Source organism: Lucilia cuprina, chromosome 4, assembly GCF_022045245.1.
Source record: "Lucilia cuprina isolate Lc7/37 chromosome 4, ASM2204524v1, whole genome shotgun sequence".
Classification (NCBI taxonomy): Eukaryota; Metazoa; Arthropoda; class Insecta; order Diptera; family Calliphoridae; genus Lucilia; species Lucilia cuprina.
Genome location: NC_060952.1, coordinates 43,687,275 through 43,708,908, shown reverse-complemented (window position 1 = coordinate 43,708,908; position 21,634 = coordinate 43,687,275). Strand labels below are relative to the sequence as shown.

Genomic DNA, 21,634 nt, shown 5'->3' with positions numbered 1-21,634 from the left:
TAAAAATGGCTTTAAAAATTTTTCAAACTTAAGTTCGAATTTTCGAAAATTTTATTTTTAGTTTTTATGACCTAGAAATTATTTTAAGAGCATAAATTTTTTTTTCGAACATAACTTCGAATTTTCGAATATGATTTCGAATTTTCGAACATAGTATTGTTTTGTCATTAGCTGTACTGACAACCGCCAAATTTCAGCAAATTCGGGCTACCGGAATTGGTCTTAAAACAATTTTCTCCAATTAATTCGTCGTTCGTCTGCATAATAAATAGAAATAAACCTATCGCATAGTTCGTTACGTACGACGAACTTTGTTATACGCAATGATTGTGTACATTTTCATATACGCAACTGTGTTCTATTTCTGACGTCGAATATTCGTTCGGAAAAAATTCGTCGTTTATCCCGATTGTGCGTATACTATAAGTTATATATTATATCTATATAATATAACAGTTAGAGTCCTCATATTTTGAGCCACTTTAGAGTCAATTTAGATTATTTATGATAAAAAGTAGGCGGTACATTCCATACGAATTAATTAAAAAAATTTATATGGGAAACTGATAAAACTAAATTTTGTACGAATAACTTTAATATTCATCTGAACATTTTGTAAAAAACACGGCGGATTTTCATCTGGATATACGAATCATAGAAAGATTCATATATGGAGAAACTATTAGAGCTAGAATCTTCACATTTTACATAAAGAACTTTGATATTCATGTGAACATTTTGAGAATAACGGGCGCACTTTCAATAGGGGGTTGGCACCTCCCATATGAATTTAATATTAAATTTCATTTATCTGGGAAACTAATAGAACTAGAATATTCAAAATCGTTAAGTGTTTTTTTTTTATTTTTATTGCTTTTATGGTAGCAAAGCACACTGGGTATAGCAGCATTTTTTAAACAATTAGATTTATTAAATCCAAATGTTAGTTCTTGCACTGTACGCCAGGTGGATAAGGCAAAAAAGTTTAATTGAGGTTAAATAAATTTCAAATCATAATGTCAGAGGCAAAGTGAAACAAATTTATTTCCTTAAAAATTACTTTGGTTTTGTTCTATTAATACAATAATAATAAATCGAAATTGCATTTACTACTTATAGCTATAGAAATGCCATTTTTGCACTGAAATAAACTTTTCTTTGACCTTGTATTAGCTTATACAGTGTATTTTCAGATAATGAAATTTCAGCCTCTAAAGATAGTTATTTCCTTTAAATAAAATAAATCCAAAATAAATCCATTGATTAAAAAAATCCCCTATTAATAAATTTTTAAATTCAGTACTATTTCTCCGTAAGCTAGTGGAACATGTCAAGGAAATGAATATGAGAATGTGATGTTAATGTGTCATTAAATGAGGCTGAGGTACTATTGTTATCTATATATAGATTTTCATTTCAACAGTTTTTATAATTTTTTTTGAAAATCTGAAATTTAAGCAACACATAATTATGAACAAGCAGTTATTCGCTAACCATAAAAAAATGCATCAAAGTTTCTCGTGCGCTGAAAACGCTATGTTTTTCTTTTAAGAAAAACTGATAAAGCTCATCTTACAATAAATAAATAAATTAAAATCCTCATAATTTTTAATCTATCAGAAATAATGGTATAGTTAATGATTGCAACTATTGTATTAGTTCACCACATTAAAAATTTCTACTTAGTTTTATAAAAAAAAATTGTTTTGTGAAGAGGTAGAAAAATCTCTTAAAAATGTATTTAAACTATTTGATTAAATTTTATTTTATTTATGAGATATTTTTTCCTCTCCCTCCTCATTATTACAATTTATACAGTAATCGTTATATTCGAGACCCATTCTGCTGGCGTGATTGCCAATAGTACAGATGATGCTCATCTCTCTCGGAGGGATCAGAGGTGGAGTTGCTAACCGTGCCTTCTATCGATTGCACGGTATGTGATTAGATCCATCACATACCTCACCCAATAGTGAAATGACAGACTTGAGCATCAACGCTGCACAAGTCATTAGTTTTTCGTGACCCTTGATTCATCCAGGTTGATTGCATTGAGAATGAGTGCCTGGGCTCTCTTTGAGAACTTGCCGTCAACATCGCTTCGATCAATGACGGATCGAATGAAACTATCTTTGGCAACCTCACTGAAAGAGTGCGTCATTGACTTCTGCACTTGTTTTGGACGTTTCATCTCTGACTGCTGACTTACAGAAGCTGCTTCCTCCTCAGAATGTTGCCGTTTAGGCGCCGCTTCCGCTTTCACTTCGACGGGAGGAGGAGTATTGTAGTTTTCAGCGATCTTAACACATTGAAGGGAAGCTGATTGCTCCTTAGTGAGTTCCCTGGTGGTTTGTACCCGAGGAGCTCAATAATCCCGAAAGCGGAACGCCTCGTAGTTGCCGGCCTTTTGGAAGGTTTTTTGTTCCGCGGTGCTTCCTGTTAACGTGGTCATATCTTGCTAATTTTTTCTGAACACTTCCATAAGTTTATTGCCCCTCTTATGGTTTACAACTCAACTCAGTTGAATTGAAATTGAAACGACTCAACTTTTTTTGGTATTATGAATCACAACCAATTTGTTACAACTGTGTCTGATAAGTAGTAATTTTTCCAAAAAAGTTGTAATAAATTTCAACTTTAGATTTTAAGTTGTTATCGATAATACCAAATAGCAAAATTTCACTAATAAAGAGTTGAGTTGTAAACCATAATAGGGGCATATGTTTAAGTCTAGAGGAAGAGAACTTCTGTAAAGTTACCAAATTTTATGTTTGGGACACAAGTATACATGTGGTAGGACTCTATTTCCATATTCGGAATCATTACACAAAATAACACTGAAATTGGTGAAAATTATTTATTTGAAAAATATATTGATTTTATATTGTCTATAAATCATTTTGAGTTCTTGGAAAGTGCATTTTATAATAAGCAAATGTACATAAATACAAATCTTTTTATTTAATTTATTTTCAGGAAAATCTTGGAGGTAATTCAAAAACAGTTATGTTGGCAACAATATCTCCCGCAAGTATACATGTAGATGAAACACTGGCTACTCTAAGATATGCTTGCCAAGCTCGACGCATAGTAAACAGAGTGAAAGTAAATGAATCTGAACATGATAAAGTAATTAGAGAATTAAAATCTGAAGTTGAGAGGTTAAAATCGTTGCACTATGAATACGAACGCCAGAAGCGGCTTTCTATTAGTACAAACGCAACTCCAAGAACAATTATAATTGAGACTTCAAATATAAATGAAACTGAAATTGAGAATCTAAGAGAACAGCTTTCAGAAAGAGAGAAAGAACTTCAGCTAGCACAAAAATCATGGATGGAACGTTTGAAAGAAGCTGACGATTTAAGAAAATCTGGTCTACATTTACTTAAGCGAAAAGGGCTTGCAATAGAGCTAGATAAAGAGCAGAAACATGCTTGTCTGATCAATTTAACAGAAGATCCAATGCTAACTGAAACTCTTTTTTATATAATACCAAATGGGTGTGTAAAAATTGGGCGAACAAGATCTACCTTAAGTGGTACAAAACCAGATATAATTCTTGATGGACCACTCGTAGCTCACAATCATTGGTAATAATGAAAAAATTGGTAATGTTTTTAATGCTTAAAATCTTTATATTTCAGTATAATTGAAAATATAAATGGCGAACTTTATGTTACCCCAGAAAACAAAGATTTTGAAACCTATTTAAATGGAGAATTAGTCAAAAGTAAGAAACAAATTTTTCATGGAGATCGCTTAGTAATTGGAGGGTCTCATTTTTTCCGAGTTTCTAATCCTTTTTGTTCTCAGAAAGAGAAGAAAAAGAAAGTGGGTTGTATTCACTATTCAAAAACTTACTTCTCCTAATTATAAGTTTTATATTTTTTTGTAGATGGCTGACTTTTATCAGGCCTATCAGGAGGTACTCGAAACTCAAGAAGAAAAGTTACGTCTTGAATTGGAAGAGGAGAAGCGAATCGCATTGTCTGACATTGAAACGAACCGTATTGAGCATGAAAGAGATGTTAAAGAACGCATGGATAAAATTGAATTAGAGCAACTAATGTTGAAATGCAACAAGGAAATTCTGGAATCGGAGAAAAAAATAATTGATGAAAAGAAAAATAATATAAAAACCATGGAATCCGACATACTCTTAATCAACCCTGCGAAAATGAATGAATCTAAACTGTTTGACGAAATTAATAATATTATGCAACAACCAAGTCAAGGAAGCTTGCACAAAGTTCAACTAATGGTAAGAATTATTATTAGATTATTTTGAAATATACGTACTCACAGACATGGACAAAAAAAGGTGTGTGAATTGCTTTTTTTATAAAATATGATATAAATCGCAAAATTTACTTCATTATGGAATTTTTTGCATTTTTCAATTTGGAAAACATTCATATCTTACATTAAAAATAAGATTCGCACTTGCGAAAAGCTATTTCGTGAAAAATTCAGAGATTTTTTTAATTTTTCAGCTTGAATAAAAAAATGAAAGCTTTTGTGAGGAAAATGTGTTATTAAGTAAAATTATACTCATTAAGAATATATTTCACATTAAACTTTGATGGAAATCTTTGGTGTAGAGAGGATGGACAACTTGTTGTTAAGCTCCGCACAGTGGGGCAGAATCGAAATTTTTTGGAAATAAATCTGGCATTTCTAAACGGCTGGTCCGATCGGGATAAAATTTGGCGTAAGCCAAGGAGCCAAGGAGTATTCGAGTTTAAGTTTTGAAGATGAACCCCGCAGATGCCCCAGGGACGGCGCTGTGGCGGCTCAAAGTAGGGCACCTACGACATGTCAAATTTTTAAACTCGTGCAATTTTTTAGTTTTTCATCCAAATACAAAGATTTTTATATTTTCTGAAAGCTAAACATACTACTTATCTCTTATAATATCCGAGTTATAGGCATTTAAAAATTTAGTGATACAAAATTTACCATACCTTGGTCCGCCTTTTTTTTGAATACCGGGCGTAATTTTGGACCAAATGAACTCAATTTTTTTTCCTGTTAGTTAAACAACAAAATAATCCAATAATATACAAAAAAATTTCAGATCAATATCATTTACAGATCCAAAAATATACGTTTTTTAATTTAAAAATTCAAAAAAATTTAGATTTTTGTCGTTTTTTTTGCCAAAAATGTGTCTTTACTCATTTATTAATAAAATAAAATTTTCTTTAAGAACATATAACAATTTTATAGTTTTCTAAAAGGTATCTTTACGCAGAACGCTTGCGTAAAAAACTTGTCTTATTTTTTGAAAATGTTGCCACTGTGTCGTTACGAATATGACCTATTTTTTTTTATCAAAACTTCAACTTTGGGCGACATGTTCTAAAATCCCAAAGCTGGGATCAGAAAACTGAAAGCAGTTTTAGAAACCTCAATATGATTTCTATTTACTCCAAAAGTATTTTACCAGCCCTGAAAGAAATTCATTATTTCTTTTTTTCTTATTTGAAAAGACAAATTTAACAAGCGTTGAAAATTTCATTGAGTTTTGTTCATAAATAAAGATTTTGTCATATATTACATATTTGTTTAATTTCTAAAACTATGATTTATATCAAAATTTTAATAGGGTCGCAGATAGCTACAACAATTTAGTCCATATTTATCCCTTAATATCATTTTTTTGTTAGATAAAAAATTTCAAGCCAATATCTCAATTACATTCAAAAATATGTTCATTTAAACCTGTGTCCTTTAATTTCATCTTTTTCATATTTTAGTATTAAGTATGACAGAACATACATTTGGTGTTGAATAAAATATTTGGACAATTTTTAAAATTTATTTAGTTAGTTATTAAAGACTAAAACATTGTATATACAATAAAAATTATAATTTTATTATGAGCCACGCACAACAACACCTAAATCACCCCACACAAACCACCTTTCCCGCCCACCGAAATATAAAACACAATTTAATACAATATCATCAGTTAGTATAATAGCTTTTTTTATTTGAACTGTTTATCTTAAACATAATACAATTAATTCTTACAACCTACTTATATAGTTAATTCCTAACACTACTTATTTTCTATAAAATAATCTGTCATATCGGTATACATATCCAGAAGGTAATATAAGTCCTTTAAATCTTCCTTGTTTTGAGATGATAGAGTTTAATAACAAATCCATGTTTTCGCATAGTTGAAAGAACAGGATCAGAAGATAGAAGTAAACTATTAAAAATATATTCATTCTGTGATTGCCTTGGGGCATTTTCTTGAGCTGAATAGTTGAACATGCTTAAAATCTCAATTCCTCGCTTCCTGGGCTTCTTCTGTTAAAGATGACTACCGTCGCGAAGGTTTAAGTGAACATATTTTTGAATGTAATTGAGATATTGGCTTGAAATTTTTTGTAAAGGGTTGAGAATTTCCATATCTTACTAAAAAATGATACTAAGGGATAAATATGGTTGTTGTAGCTATCTGCGACCCTATTAAAATTTTGATATAAATCATAGTTTTACAAATTAAACAAATATGTAATATAAGACAAAATCTTTATTTATGAACAAAACTCAATGAAATTTTCAACGCTGTTGTTAAATTTGTCATTTCAAATAAGAAAATGAAAAAAAAACTGGAAAGGTCAAAGGGCATCCCGCAATTCCCAAAAATAGGAATGAAAATCCCAAAAATGGGATTTTTCCTTTTTTGCCCGTAGGGTCCACATTTCTTTCAGGGCTGGGAAAATACTTTTGGAGTAAATAGAAATCATATTGAGGTTTCCAAAACTGCTTTCAATTTTCTGATCCCAGCTTTGGGATTTTAGAACATGTCGCCCAAAGTTGAAGTTTTAATAAAAAATAGGTTATATTCGGAAGGATGCAGTGGCAATATTTAAAAAAAAATAGGACAAGTTTTTTACGCCAAAGCGTTCTGCGTAAAGATGTAGATATGTTCTTTTGGCAAAAAAACGACAAAAATCTAAATTTTTTTAATTTTTAAATTGAAAAACGTATATTTTTTGATCTGTAAATGATATTGATCTGAAATTTTTTGTATATTATTGGAAAAAATTGACCATTTGGTCCAAAATTACGCCCGGTATTCAAAAAAAAGGCGGACCATGGTATGGTAAATTTTGTATCACAAAATTTTTAAATGCCTATAACTCGGATATTATAAGAGATAAGTAGTATGTCCAAGCATGTTTTTTCAAGATCTTGTCGAGCGCTTTGTATTTGGATGAAAAACAAAAAAATGGCACGAGTTTAAAAATTTGAAATGTCGTAGGTACCCTACTTTGAGCCGCCACAGCGCCGTCCCAGGTGCATCTGCGGGGTTCATTGGCTACGCTCACGCCATTTTATCCCGATCGGATCAGCCGTTTACAAATGCCAGATTTATTTCCAAAAAATTTCGATTCTGCCGCACTGTGCACCGGCAACAAGAAAAATCTAAAATTATTATCATCTGCAGAAGTTTTCTTATCATCCTAAAGGGCAAAATATCCTTCTCAAGAACGAAAATAAAATAAGTTTCTTGGTAACAATAAAAAATTAACGAAAGAGACAAAAATAAAGTAGTTCTTTCTGAAATTAAAAAAAATATATTAAAAACAAGTAAGAGTGTTATATTCGGCCATGCCGAATCTTATATATATGTTTATGTAGAATTTTACTGATGTACTCACATTTTTGGGTCAGTAATAAGTCTTAAAGTCATTTTGAGAAGGGGACATTGGTAAGGTCAATTATAAATCCATTTTCATTAAATTTATGAAAATGATTTTATTTCCTATAAAACTTTTTTATGTCGAATTTTATTGCTTTATATATGTTATGAGCAGATATGAGCATAAATTTAAGTTCTCATTAAACATGTTTTGTGTTGAATTTCACCGCTATTGATACATCTCTTAGCGATAAAGTTATTTTCTGAGGGGGCATTATAATAGGGATAGGAGAAAACGTGAACCGATATTCTTACTTTCAATAAGGATCGATCCTTATAAAATTTGATAGGGAGATTTTGGCTTGCACGAAACTTGTGTATGTAGAATTTTGTAGTAATGAGCGTTGAATTCGTTGTCTAAAGGGTACCTTATTAGGGGTTAGATAATAATGGATTTGACCTATATAAAGCCTCATTTAGAAATTTTATTTTTTTTATCAATAAATTGCTTAAATATTTTGGAAAAATATTCAACATAAAAGTTTCTTTATAAAAAGTAAAAATTTTAAAAAATATACTCATGGTGTAGGGTATTATATGGTCGGCCATGCCCGACTATACAAATAAATTAAATTTTTATATCTGCAAACATATATGTAATTTTATATATTAGGAAAATGACTGTTAACGTTCTTTGCGAATATGAAAAATCAAGAAATTATTTTCCCGCGGTTATTAAAAGTAAAGTATTCAATGCATTTCAATAATTATTTTGTAATTTGTTTTAGTAATTAATTATAGAAACTTCATAATATAATTTTAAATAAGGAAAGTATCCCTCACAACCGCTAAAAAAGTTGCAATTATTTATATATATCATTACCCAGACCAAACCGTTATTGGTATTGTTTGGATCCACTATGAAATGAATTTTGGAAATATGAACATTTAGGGAATATAATAAGTAAAAAATAGTAAATGTGTAATTATTTATGCCAAATATTTTATGGGTATCTGTATTTGGTAATGAGTTATTTGCCTTTAAGTGTTTTTCTAAAAGGGACCTTGTATAGGAGTTATGATCAATTATGGACCTATAGAAAAAAATTGCACAATATTATTTCTCTGTATATGAGCAATACTTGTGAGCGTTAAGGTGATTTTCGGGAGCGGACCTTGTATGGGAGCTATGACCAATTATGGGCGATCCAAAAAAAAATCTCATGGTAATTTTTCTGTTTATAAAAGCAATACTTGTACCAAATTTTATATGGATATCTTAATTTCAGAAAGGAACGTTGTATGGGAGCTAGGACAAATTATGGAACGATCGGAAAAAATGTAATAGTAATATTTCTTTGTGTGAGGGCAATGCTTGTATATGGATATCTTAATTTAGTTATGTGTTATGCGCGTTTAAGTGATTTTTAAGAGAGGACATTGTATGGGACCCATCCAAAAAAAATTTTCGCTGAGTGAATTCTATTGATATAACATTTTAATTTGTAAAACTTTGTGAAGATATCGACTTGAGACGGAAGTTATTAACAAAAAAACTCATTTTCCGGGAATATGTTCTTTTGTATGGGAGGTATATGAAATTGGGGACCGATTCTGGCGATTTTTCGCAGAGATTAAGCTCTTGTGTAGAAACGAATGTCTGGTGATTTTTATGGAATTATCTTGCATAGTTTTGCAGAATGTGTAAAAAATGCTTATTATTTCGAGGGTGTTTTAAATTTTGATTCATAACTTTTCCCGATATGAACCGGTTTTGCTCATTTTCAACACAAAGCAACTTAGGAAAATAAAAAGCATTTTGGGTGAATTTGGTTATTCTATTGCTTCGTTTTATCGTGAGCGTGTTTTACACACACTTATATAGCTAAATCGATTCAGAATTTGATAAGGACCCAGAATATATATACTTTGTTGGATCTCAGATGAGTATTTCTTGGTGTTACAATATGATATTTTAAAATTGTTATAGTAACCGTAGTATATGTAGACTACAATAATAATTTTAACCACAAATGTTGCTCTTAGAACGTAAAAATTAAAACAATGAATTTTAGATAAATCAAAATTACATTTCAATTGCAAAATGTTATTACCAAAATATCACAAATTGTTTTTGTATTTCAATACTAATTTCAATTTTTTTGTGAAAGTTTTTAACAATTAGTAAAAAATACCCTTTGAAGACGAACAGATTACCAAAAAGTCCCCGTTTTATATGTTTTCAAAAGTACCTTTTGAAAAACGATAAATTACTAGGTTATTAGAGAAAATTCATAAAGTATATTTTTAAGAACAAAAAAGTACCAAACACAACCATGCCTAACTTCATGTTTATAGGTTCCACATTAAAGTGCTAAAAGATTATTGCAATAAACATACAACATACAATAGAAATATAGACACTTTATAGGATCAGAAATTTATATTATATAAATTACAATTGGAGTGGCAGTCTTATATATACCCGTCACACGAAGGTGAATATAATTATTTTTTTCCACCTTGTGACGACCATCATTATGAGAAGAAGTAGTCAAACATAACAGGACATTTTTCATGTTTTTTTCATTTGCTTTAGTAATATTTTATTATTTAGAGAAAAAAATACAAAAAATAGTTGTTTTTTTCAAAAAACAAATATACGTGATGAATTGACATTTTTAGGTCATCCTATCAAGAAAAGGAAGGAAGAGGGTAAAGAACATAAAAATGGAAACATAAAAACATCAACAAATGTCAAAATAAATATAATTTGTTTTTGTTACATTTTTTACCATGGCTCAAAATGTATTGTTTTGTTTTTATCGGTTTTGACAGGGTTACCGGTTTAAAGGGACCCAATTAGCTTCAAATCCGAATAATCATGGCACCAAGGCAGCCCTCTGTATGTTTAAAGGACAAAAAAGTTTCAGATAATATACCACTAGAAATAAAATATATAATAAAAATGTTGGCATAAGTTTATTTAAATTCACTGGTTTCCTCGTTAAACGAATAATCAGTTTAGCGAATTCGCGATTTAACAAACGGGCGAATTTTTCAATTGATTACATTTTATAACGAATGTATAAGCAAATTTTGTACTCGATATAACGAATTTCTAAAAAAAATCCTTAAAAAGAGGTGAAAATAATACAGAAAGATAACTAAACTTTATTATTAACCGAAATCAATAACATATTAAGATTTTATGTAAGTTCAATACCCAATTCAATGGGTACAAAATCTACAAATACAAACATCCGGGAATAAGAATAAAAACATTTAAAAAATTATTTTCGGATTATTAAATGTTATTTTTTGTATTTTAATATAAATGTCTTTATTTAAGGGAATATTATGATTATTTACTAATAAAGTGAGAAATGAAATTTTTTATAATGAAATTCACATCGATTAAAATGGGTATCGAATTCCTATTTTTTATAAGAGAAAAATAAATTTTCGAAATTTTCTTTAACTTCATTAAACAAAAAATATTTTTTACCTAATTGTAATAAAATTTTTCATAAAATCTTTAATTTTGTTTTGATTGCAAGTTTAACAAAAAAAAAAACAATTTCTATAATTTGCACATTTCATAAAAATGGAAATTTGTCAAAAAAATATTTTGTTTACCTAATTCTAATAAAATTTTTCAAAAAATTTAACAAAACAAAAAAACAATTTCTATAATTTGCACATTTCATAAAAATATAAATTGTCAAAAACTTTATGGGTACATTCAAAAAGAATAAATAAATATACTTCCTACCTTCCATTACCGTATTTTTATTATTAAATCATAGAAAAGTTGTTATTCGGTTTAACGAATTATTCGTTTTTACGAATGGGCCTTACATTTTATCTTTCTTTAAACCATTGTAGTGACCACGCAAGCGATTATCTGTAAACTTATCTGTTAACCCTTAACAACAATTGGGAAATGAAAACAATTTTTTTATCTAATGGCAACTCTAAATCTTCATTTTGTTATTTTTTATAATTTCTTATTATTATTTGTTTTCTTTGCCTTTCTACTGATAAATGCTGTAAACACAGAAAGTGCACCAAATGAAATTTTAATTTATTTTACATTTTCCTTTTTCAAACATTATTCTCTTTTCACATTTGGCATGCAAATTAAAGCATTTTTGAAAATTTATCTGAAAAAAAAAGAGTCACATTAGCATTACAGCTGTGCGAATATTATTATAAGTCAACATCAAGGACAAACTTTTCATTTAGTTAAAATAACAAAAAAACTATTACTTTTGATTTCATAAATTTTTTCGCTAACCATAAGTTTGTGGAATAAAAAAAGGAAATGAAATACGGACGAAAAAACATAATTTTGTAGATAATTTTAATGATGAAATTCATTAAACAAGTTCACGGATAAGTTTAAGTGTTAAATTGTAGTTTGTCATTCTTTTGATTTTTTTATCTTTTATAGTTATTTGTGAAGGTGCTATTAGACGACATGTATTTTACATACAGTGGATCAACTAAGTTTTTTGCCTACCTTTTTTAAGAGAATTTTGTTTTTTGTACATAAATAAAATTCGTAAAAACAGGTAAAAACTAAATATATGTTTTCCAATTAAAAATAGAGATTGTGTAAAATGGGAAAAATTAGAAAAAATATTAAAATACAAATTTTGGTGCATTTATTGTTGCATTTTATTATTCATCAGAATTTGCATGTCAGTAAAGAATTTTGCATATTAAGAATTTCGGTTAATTTCATTGGGTTTTTCAAATTATTTTTTAATTATTTTTGGAATTTATTGTTTTATTGTTAAAGGGAAGAGTGTTAAGTATTTTTCAATTGCGATTTGCAAAAATCATATCCTCATTGGGTGAAAATGTGATGTTATTTGCCTTAAAATGTTTAAAGGATAATAATGAGGCAATTTCGATATAAAAATTAGTTTAGATTTCTAGAAAAGGTGTAAATCAATAAAATATAATTATGAAATGTTTAATCAATAACATTAAAAAATATAAAATAGAGTAATAGATGAAATGATCCAAAGAATTATTAGAAAAAATGCAGAGTGCTCTTTCAAAATCTTTAAGTGCTAAAGGGAGGCGACTTCTATCCAAGGAAAACTATTTGACTCCTGATTTATCTTTTTCAAAATCTATATACGAACTAAGAGGAAAACTATGTTTAAATTTAGACCTCTAAACAGACCTTAGGTTGCTTGGAACCAATGTAAAAGGAACTGTCGTGTAGTATAGGAAAAATACCTAATTTAGATATTTTAAAAAAGGTGGTTATCATATCGAAACGTCAACAAAAGCAATATTTTTCACCTAATACATACACTTATATATATTAAGAACCCAAATCAAGAATAGCTATCCAGATCCAAATACGCCTACGGTATCTTATTCATAAAATAAAGAATTTAAAATATGAGATTGAAAATCAAGATTTTAGCATTTAATAGTTCTATAGTGGTATATGGTGATGTCCCCATACTTAGAGTGGCCAGGATGGTACTTTATGTTAGATTTATTGAATAAGAATCAATATTATTCAATTCTAAATAAAATTTACAAAATACTCCCAAATAGATGGAATTTAAGTAATGTAGTTTTTGTTTATCAATACAAAATGAACAAAAACCCGGATTATTTTTGTTAGGAAATGTCCAAATTTAGTCGTTCCACTACTAAAATATCTAAAAAATGTTATTCTAATATATAGGAGTAATAAAAATATTAAATTTTATAAAATAATGCAGCAATATTAAAAAAATGAACAAAAAATCTAAAAAAGCAAAATACTTTATTGACCCAAAAAATTAACAATACGTTCACATTTTATCAAAAATCTCGTTAAATAATATAACGATTTTATTTTTATAGTAGAAAATTAAAATATAAGATATTCTTTACAAAATACAACAAACAAATTGCTTTATTTTGCTAAAAATAATTGTTGAGATAAAGTTTTTTCTTAAAGTTTATAAAATTTTACATAGGCAAATTATTTAATTGATTCACTGTATGTACTGTCACTTTCTTATCCATATGTTATTGCGATTGTATGTCATAATTGTTATTTTGCATACGATTCATAATTTTTGCTATCACGCCAGCCTGTGTTTTTCTATGTCTTTGTGTAAAAATTGTTAAAATTATAAATTAGTTTATTAAAAATTCAAAAATACTTACTTTTTATGTTCTTTATTCATTTTCTCTAACTTATTTTTTTCGAAAAATTTGTCACACGAAAATAGAGCACGCTCTAATAGAAAAAAATTCATATGTATCCAACGAAATGTACAATTTTTAAATTTGGAAATTTTGACAGTACATATGTAAAATACATGTCGTCTAATATCATTTTAAGAGATTGTAGTAATATAATACCGTGTGAAAATAATAATTGTGCAAGTAAAACCTTACATTATTTTTGAGATTTTTATTAAGCCAATTTTTCCAAATAATCCTTACGTTAATTATATAATGAATCAATCACAAGTGATTCGTCTACAGTCAATAAACTGTATTCCATATTATTTTACATTATACTTAAAACCATAAAATCCATTAAAATTAATCAAAAACCAATAACAATTTGTTTTATTACACTTTAAAAGCAGAAAATACGAAAAATAAATAGAAACATTAAATTTCTGACATGAATAAAACAGCAATAATGCATTTGAGTGATTTATTATTTTCTTAAACGATTTAAAATTTTAATTTCATTTTTAATCTGGCAAATTTATATGGTCTTTGTTAAAACATTAAACGAAATAAACACATATTAAACATTTAAAAGCTTTTATAAATTATAAATACTTAATTTAACACTTAAACGATCTTTATGTATAAATTATTTGAACCATAAAAAACATACCAGATGGTTTTGGAAGTGTATATTTTTGCCAAATTTGGAGCTTTGTTTTTTAAATTTCTATATCATATGTAGTTTATTGAATACACAGAGGAAGTCAATCAGTATATTGATAACAAAGTGTTATGTGAAGATGAAGTAAATTGCCAGTTCATTAGCTCTAAGTAATATAGAGAGAAGTTACTTTTAAATATTGTTTTTGTACTGAATTGCATAATTATTTAACACACTAGCAGTAATCTATTGCAAATTTTTTTGTTGCCAATGTGATTCACTACCCGCACAATTAGAGTAAGATGGGTAAAATCAATAGTTTGAGACAGTTTCCCCGAACTACATGGTATTATAAATACACATATTAAACATGGACACGCGTTTACTCACGTACAGAAGAGTACATTAATTGCAAAAACATCCAAACTCACATCTTTCCCACTCACGTATATATCCTATACATACATATCTACTGTACAAAGGTATGAATACAAATGTGCGTGTAGATAGGTGAATGAATTAATGTTTAAAATGTTAAAAAAACGTATACTATTATGTCATGCATTACAATATATACGCCTAATAAAATATAGGAGAACATTCTGCATATATTTCATCAGCCTGATCATTACTCCATCATTCTCCCAGTTATTGCTGGGCGTCACAACATCATCCTCCTAAGAATCATTTACCGAAAAGTATATACAATTCCTGTGTACACCCAAAGTAAATTTATAAAGTAGACTCATTTGAACAGCTGACTATTTTTTTTAAACTTGCTATTTGTGGACTTACTTGTCAAAAATGTTTATGTTGCCATATTTGTTTTCATTTCAACGCTTGCTTTTGTACAAATTTCTGAGTAATTTGTTGTTTTTAATGTGAAAAAGTGTATTTTAAGTATATAATATTTTTAAAAATGTTCTAATTTTTAAAAAGTAAAGAAAACTTTGACTTTTAATATAAATAACAACATATTTTTGGAAAGTACAACAATAATGCCATATTTTCCGTTAATTATTGGTTCATTTTTGTAAACAAATTTTGACAAGTTAGTATTTCGAACAAAAACAAATTGCCTGTGGTTTTTGTAGACGTTTGTTGTACAACAACTCGTGTCGCTACTTTATAAATTTACTTTGTGTACACCCTCCGACAAATGCATGAAATGTTGAGTTTAAAGATGTATGTTGTGTGCAAGTTATTAATATCACTAACCCTGCTGTTCGAGGCGAATGTTTCAAACAAATGATTTGACCTATCATCTATATATTCGGTTTATTGGACAAATAATTGTTTGAGGTTTATTCCGTTAATCCAAAATTCATAAACTTCAATGAACTAGTATATAACTGTTGCTGAAGAACTTGAAAATTAGAAATTCTTAAATATCAAAACAATGTTTCTCATAACTGGTTGTAGAAATAAATGTGATATCACTATTTCCTTAATTTCTTTTTAAGAAACAGAAGTATTGTTTTAAAAAACATCAAATCATTGATAGAAATTATTCTGTTTATTCGTTATTTGAAATTTGACAATTAATCGTTAAAAATAAATTGATTAAACGAATGACATTATTCGTTTTAATACCATATTAGAGATAAAAATTTTATTAATTAATAAATACATTACTACACATAAGTGAAGATTGGCTGACTTTTTTCCTTACAAAAAGTATATGAATACGTTTTAAATATTATAATTCTGAAGTCATCCAACTATTATGTAACACACTTCAGAAAAATAATTTTTAAAACGTATTTATATTTTAACACATTGAAAAACTGGTGGGAAAATTAAGTGAGCAAATATTGTAAGCGAACATTTGTTATAATCATTTCAGCCAGCATTATCATCTGAATGAATTTATTCGTTCTTTTTAACAAACATTTTTTAGCCAACTGCCAAAAATTAACTACGGTTATAAAGCAGAAACAAAAGCACCTTCTGCTTTCATTAAATTAACTGAAGCGCATATAAAACTTTCGCATCATGTGCTTAAAATTAAAACTTGCATATACAATAATGTAAGACAAAGCGAGTGACTGACTAAAACGGATGTTAATTAGTGATGGTTGCGTGTTGTGAATTTTATTCATTTCAAGCAAGAAACGAAATAGTTTCGTTATTTTATAAAGTGATTTCCAATAAGTGTGGAATAAAATGTTACAATGTATTGAAATAGCAACTTTCTTTATTCTTTTGTTTAGATGTTTGAACCGCATAAATTAGATCGATTGTTATTATGTTGAAAATTAATTAAATAATGTAATATAAATAACAATCAAGGCAAGTGTTCAACAAATAATAGGTGTATTAGTCTGTCAGTCTTGAGGTATTTGGTTCAATTCCTACCAGAAATTTTACAAAAGATCGCACAAAAGGTCTGATATAAAACAAGATAAAATTTCTTTGTTACACAAATATACTTTTATGAAAAAGACTAAAGAAATTAAAATACTCAAGAAAAGCATGGAATAGTATCCTTAAACTATATGCCTTATTTAACAACAAAATAAAGTATTCCTAACATATATTTGACTGATTAGTCATATAACAGCTAAAACATTAATGTTCAGGCAATTACATCAATTGAAAGCTATAATTAAAAAAAAAACTCACGCGTTCTGCACTACTCACTATAAAAATAATAAAATACAAAAAATTAAACACAACAATCATAAAAGAACAAAAAACGGCAGTCAGAAAATGAAACCATTCAACTTTTTCTATCAAGGCAACGAGCGAATAAAAATATAAAACAACAGCAACATCTACATTGGTAGTAGAAACTACAACAGCAACAACCAGCAGTTTTACACAACATGTCAAATTAATTAAATGCTTCAGATACTCACTCGTATGCTCGTTAGTTTTTTGTTTCGTATTCTTCTGTTTCTGCTTCCGGTTTTAATACACACACACATACAAATTAACGTGGTTCCATTCATAAACAGATGTGTGTAATATACGTATGTTTGTATTTGTATGTGTGTTAAAAATCCTTTAAACAAATACATATATTTTCTTTACATACACATAGATGAGAGTTAATAATGTCACAATCATACATTCCATCCTCTATAAATTACCCGCTATTTACACACTCACACATAATGTGTGCTATGTTAATATATGAGTGTGTATCTGTGTGCTTGGATATGTGTGTCTATCAGATCTAATGGATTAGTATAAATGTTGGGTAATGGAAATATTATTTCTTTTACAATTTTATTTAGACTAAAGCTCGAATACTATATTGGGAATTTTTATAACTTGGTTTTGTCGTCGGCTGGAGTAGCTAAGTTGCATCTAGGAGTTTATCTATGGATCCTTAACAGCTAACACGAATTATTAAAGTCAACTGTTTCGGAATCTTTTTATATCTCGGCATTAATTCTTGTATTTTATACATACTTTTTTGATTAATTATTAACAGAACCATGTTTTACGTTTGTATCAATCATATTATAATACTACAAGTTACAAAATAAATTTCTAGAAAATATATTACAATATAGGAACAATTAGCTCCAAAGCTATTTGTATAGAACCCCTACATGCGTTACAAAGCGGATTAGTTAGTCCGAAGTCTTATAATTGAATAGCCATTGCGAAGATTACTGAGAGAGCAGTCGGTTCGAAGATTTTAACGTATGTTGCAGAACGGATTTGTTAGTCTAAAGACTACTAACCAAACCGTGACTGCTAGGGGTGTAGTCGTTCCACTGTTCAAAGCAGATTAGATAGTCCGAAAACTACTAGAGGGACAGCCATGAGAAATGGCTATGAGAAATTATCAAAGTTTTTAAATTCCTTTGAAATTGAACTCAATTGTTAATAACTTCGGTAAGAATAAAATGTCAAATATTTTTTTAAAAGGTTATATACACAAGACCTTTATTTTTAAACGATATCGGGTTTGGAAGTTTATTAAATTAAAAAAAAACGTAGCTCATTAACTTTTTCACCTATTTTGTCCATGGTTTTTAAGTTTTGTACACTATTTGTTATTGTAATAAAGACATAAGAGATAAATTCTTTACATACTAGTACGTGTGACATGACTTAACATATTAGAACTTGGTTGTTGAAATTTGTCACCAGTTTTGAATATTTACATTTTTTTAATTATATATTAAAATTTAGTGGCCCACAATTCCTAATAATTTTTTTTTCTTTATTAAAGTCACAAGAAAAATTAATATCATGTTACACTAGAAATGCTTTTAAATCATCTGGATTATAACGCCAGATTTATGACCTAAATTTAAATGCACTTAAGGACTGACCAATATGATCAACGCAGAGAAATGTTTATCTTAATTTTCAGAGCAAAAATAATTTTAGTACTCTAAAGGTCAAAAAAGTACCCTCTGAAATATTTTTTGATACTGAAAAAAATCGAATTTTCCATCCCTGATTTAAGCTCTTGTTGACAAGTTTGTCTACGATCGTGTTGTGTACATATAAATAGCCGAAAATCTTCGTATTCTGAACAATACTTGCGAGGAACTCTGCTTTAGAAAAATATGTATTCCTGCGGATTCGTTTACTAATAAAATTGAAAGTATTTTGAAAAAGCTCTACATAGGACTTTTTGGAAAACAGATTTTTAATTGAAATGTTTTTCCCGTTTTATGCACAGATTTGAAGATTTCTTTCGAAATATGGCTTAAGAGACTTTATGGGGTAAATTTGAGCAATTATAATACCATGTTGCGGATGTTAGCAATGTATCCATAGCTTCAGCGATATTTACCTGTGTAAAGGTAATCACCTACATTCAAAAACAGTTTGTTTAAAATTAAGATATAACAAGATAAAATAAAAATTCGTTTTTAGCTTTATCCCGAAAATCTAAACAAAGAACTAAAAGTCGCGGTTCTAATGACATAGAAGTCAAAGGTCATAAGAATAATACATATTGCGATATAATTTTAAGGTGTTGAAAATATAATAATTTGTATCAATTTAAATACCACAATAACTTATTCCCCAATCTAAGATGAACTTTTTTCCTTTTTTGAGAAAGAGTGTTCACTCCATTTAAATATTCATTAACTTTTTATACACATCTTTTTATATAGATTTCTGCAGTTCTTTTTAACGTACACACACACACCCCAACGTATACACGCTCACAAAGCAATTTTACGTTTAATTTGGATTATTTTGTTCGTTCATTTTGCATTAAGCCTTTTTTTATTTCGACAAATAAAAGTATAAAAAATATCAACTATACAACTTATATATTTATTTTAAAAGCCTTTATGTCTATAAAGTTTGCTTTCAACGAAGCGTAAGAATGTTTTCCGCACACTTTTTATTCAATTGCAAATATGAATTACCATATTTTTATTATTATTAAAAGGCAGTTTTCATTTTGGAATGGGTGGTTGAAAGTTTATTAAACTAACGGCAGAAAAGAATAATAGTTCTGTGAATTTATGTTTTTTATTAGCATGTATATTAACTTTTCACGTTAAAATTTTTTGTAAATATTTGTATAGAATTTCTAAATATTTAAAACAACTGATATATGTACATTAAATATTGTTTTTTATGGATATAACATGTGGTCAGCGTATCAGAGTTTTTTAAAAAGATTCAGTAAGCATGTAAGTAAAGCAAAATTTTGTAACATGGAAGAATATTCCAGGAGAAATTTTGGTAAATGTGATTTGTATTGGCGATTACTTTACTATTTGCTTGCAATACAGATATAGTGCGGAGACCTAAGGATTGATGCCTAAAATATGACTGCCAATTTAAGTACTAAGTATAAACATTCTTTGCATTATAAACAACATGAAAATAAAAAGTAAACTGAAAATCTTTACTTACTGGATGTTCTATCGTTAAATACAATATATTCACTCTAGGCAACTATAAACCGAATCTATAAAAATTCTATGACATACAAGAGGAAACTTTAGAAAATATTTTATATTTTGGGAGCTGCCTTAATAATCGCTAAAGATGTTTTATATATCTCAACAACTAAAGCAGTTGCCTTCATGCTTGCACAAAAGGTCCGCACATGGGTCGCAGTTTTTTGTGTCACTTCAATCTCATATAATTATGATTTGTTCGAAATCTATGGAGATAGATCCAAATTAATTAGTTATAAAACATAAATGCTTGTTTTTTATTTGTTAAAAGTTTTTAATTGTTGTATTGGGTTTCATATATCTATTACATATAAAGATCCCGATTTATAACACGTTTTACATAAACAATGAGTATTTAAATTTACTTTTATTGACAATTTCACAGTAGGGATTTATTTTTTTTAATTTAAGTTTTGTCAGCAGATATGAAATAAAATGCTAAACATAAATTCCTTAAAGTATATTATTATCCCTACAAAATATTTTAACTTAAAAGCATTTTTTTTAATATTTATAGTTTAAGTCACTCTAGTTTATTATTTCTCTGTATTTACAATAATTTTTAAGGGATTTAGCTAAAAAAGTCAAAAATAATGTCAATATATTTTAAAATCTCCTTTATAAATTTCGAACAAATTTCGAAAAAAAAAAATGTGTTAACTCAGCATTTTGCAGGAAATTGCGTATGAAGTGTATCAAATATATAAAACCAATAAAATTCAAGAAAAACTTTTAAAGAGTTTATTTAACTTTCAAAAAATCCACAAAGATGTAGCAAAATATAAACGTTTTGCTCATGATTAAGATGATTTTTTTTTAATTTTATTTATTTTTCTTTAAAGGATAGCAACAATTTTTAATGCGTGTTTTTAAACCAAACAAAAAAATGGTCATGTTAAGGAAAGTTGTAAAAAAATCTCATAAACTTTTAATAAGTTTCCTTTATATTTTTTCTACAGCTTTTTAAACAAATTTATTATCCGTCATAATCATAAATAACTTTCACGATTAATATTTATCACTTAGTCAAGAATATTACTACTTTAAACAAAAATTATTTTTCTATCACTTCAAGAAAAAAAAAGAACAAAATAAAGCGAAAATCATAAACCTTTAGAAGAAAGGAAATATCAAGCAAACTTTTAATGGTATGACAAAAACCAATAAAAAATTTCACCATTTGCTGTTGCTTTGTGTCTC

At 28.1% G+C, this 21,634-nt stretch overlaps 2 protein-coding genes across 3 annotated transcripts in view; one reads left to right on the top strand and one right to left on the bottom strand.

Annotated features, from left to right (window-relative positions):
* Positions 1 to 21,634, bottom strand: part of LOC111674613 — a 175,622-nt gene that overhangs the window by 104,360 nt on the left and 49,628 nt on the right. The window lies entirely within an intron of this gene.
* On the top strand, positions 2,951 to 4,520 carry LOC124419540 (kinesin-like protein KIF14). Its single transcript, XM_046949474.1, has 4 exons — positions 2,951 to 3,593; positions 3,648 to 3,834; positions 3,899 to 4,264; positions 4,497 to 4,520. Exons 1-4 carry the CDS (start codon positions 3,007 to 3,009, stop codon positions 4,503 to 4,505), a joined length of 1,149 nt encoding a protein of 382 aa, XP_046805430.1. The 5' UTR covers positions 2,951 to 3,006; the 3' UTR covers positions 4,506 to 4,520.

What these genes read in the sequence shown, in the direction of transcription:
- LOC124419540 (XM_046949474.1), top strand. Translation starts at nt 3,007, where the DNA reads ATGTTGGCAACAATATCTCCCGCAAGTATACATGTAGATGAAACACTG. An exon ending in CTCGTAGCTCACAATCATTG is followed by an intron (nt 3,594 to 3,647) that starts GTAATAATGAAA and finishes TTTATATTTCAG; the next exon opens with TATAATTGAAAATATAAATG. An exon ending in AGAAAGAGAAGAAAAAGAAA is followed by an intron (nt 3,835 to 3,898) that starts GTGGGTTGTATT and finishes ATTTTTTTGTAG; the next exon opens with ATGGCTGACTTTTATCAGGC.